Source organism: Priapulus caudatus, unplaced genomic scaffold (assembly GCF_000485595.1).
Source record: "Priapulus caudatus unplaced genomic scaffold, Priapulus_caudatus-5.0.1 Scaffold1157, whole genome shotgun sequence".
NCBI classification, from domain to species: domain Eukaryota; kingdom Metazoa; phylum Priapulida; class Priapulimorpha; order Priapulimorphida; family Priapulidae; genus Priapulus; species Priapulus caudatus.
The window spans coordinates 42460-44329 of NW_014578218.1; the positions used below are offsets into that span (position 1 = coordinate 42460).

At 41.7% G+C, this 1870-nt stretch overlaps 1 protein-coding gene across 2 annotated transcripts in view; it reads left to right on the plus strand.

The window, feature by feature from the left end:
• LOC106815613 (protein Skeletor, isoforms B/C-like) overlaps positions 1 to 1594 on the plus strand; it is a 9226-nt gene extending 7632 nt beyond the window's left edge. For both annotated transcript variants that reach the window (XM_014820098.1, XM_014820099.1), the window contains exons 6-7: positions 619 to 703; positions 1090 to 1594. In XM_014820098.1, coding sequence (XP_014675584.1) covers positions 619 to 703; positions 1090 to 1243 — 239 coding nt within the window. In that variant the 3' untranslated portion in view covers positions 1244 to 1594. The remainder of the gene's footprint in view (positions 1 to 618; positions 704 to 1089) is intronic.
• Positions 1595 to 1870: the final 276 nt, after the last annotated feature.

The following is a 1870-nucleotide window of genomic DNA, read 5'->3' on the forward strand; positions in this document are numbered from 1 at the left end:
ATCCATCCATCCATCCATCCATCCATCCATCCATCCATCCATCCATCCGTTCATCCGTTCATCCATCTATCTATCCAGCCACCATATACAATTAAAGTCTAGAGACACTGCAGCGACAACGACCAACCACAACGTTACACAACGTTTTAGTAATTCATAATAAATACATTTGCTAGTATTATTTCCACTGAACTGTTGTTGCACACGTACGCAAGAAGCTCGGCGACAACCATAATTTAGACATAATTATTTAGAATCGTTTCTAGATTTTAACGACGTAGTCGCGCGAAACTGCCTAAATAGCCAATGACAACCGTAGATAATGTTTTCATCGGTACGTAATAAAAAGATTTGTGACGGAGTTGAGCTGCTCAGCTGTCTGCGGATTGCAAAGGCGTCTGTCTAAGAGACATTTTATTTGTTCCGAGACGTTGGTGTTTACAATATCTGGGGCAGAAAACGTCTATTTCTAGCACAAAACTTATGAAAAAATAGATTAGATTACGCATTCGAGTTTCCAAATAAGAGGCGCAAGTGTTTTATCAATCATGAAAACAAATATTGTGTACAGTAGCGAAATAGCGATATCGAAGTTGTAATGGGTGATTTCTTGAGCAGGTACCTGGTTTATCTCGGACACCCAAAGACCTGTGGCATACCGACCAGCCACTACCGTTAAGCTGACGAACCAAGCCAACACTTTGTAAGTTTAGTCGAGAGCCTTCGACTGTTATGACCACGCGTCTGCATTCGGCAAGAAACACCATATATTCACCAACTATAATATATATATATTCGTCTTAACCAACAACTGCTAGTAATTAAATATGAACAATCCCGTCAAAAGATCACAAGGAAAGATGATCCATTGGAGGCGAGTTTGCATTTGTTTGGGCAGATCAGGTGATCGAGTGATTCGTTCCAAACATACAAACTCAATATTATCACTTTAATAATACATATCACACCAATAATATGATAAGTAGCTACTCCAGGTGGCCCGCCTAGCACTATTCAAACACGAGCCGCGTGTAAGGTCTTTGATATAAATCCATATAACATGCTTTCCTATCCACGATACTGTTCTAGCAACTACGAAACTCTCCCGGCGTACGACGGAAGCAATGACGTCACCATCCACATGCCTGACGATGCGTCAGTGTTCGACACGGTGTGGCTCAGTATGTATTGTCTTCAAGTCAAGTTCAACTTTGCTGACGTTATTCTGCTGACCCCGAAGTAAGCCGATCGTGCGCGCAACTAGTTCTACCCTAGTCCAATAAGCTGCGCCCTTATAATTTTTGCATAATCTGACGCTATCCGATCGCCTAGATTAGTGCCAGATTATAGAAAACTCCAAGGCACAATTTATTGGTGCAAAATTATTTATCTACCGGAGTAGCGTATCGCTCCTTTGTCGAAGCGATGGGCTACACAGGCAGGGCTACCGGACTACCCTTTGTCGCGTATTTTCTCGGCCTGAATCAAATGGCAGCGATTTATACGTGTGTGGTTTAGGTACGGGGCGCCATGCAGGACAGGGCTCAATTTTGTCTAACAAAACTCAATTCTGTCCCACAAAACTCAATTTTGTGAACACAAAACTCAATTTTGTAAACACAAAACTCAATTCTGTCAATCCTGTCCCACAAAACTCAATTTTGTGAACACAAAACTCAATTCTGTCAATCCTGTCCCACAAAACTCAATTTTGTGAACACAAAACTCAATTCTGTCAATCCTGTCCCACAATTCCCAATTTTGTGAACACAAAACTCAATTCTGTCGAACCCGGTTTCACAAACATCGTTTGTTGTTGACCTCAAAATATGGCCACGCATGTTAGAAGGCTACCATTGCGTTTCTTCTG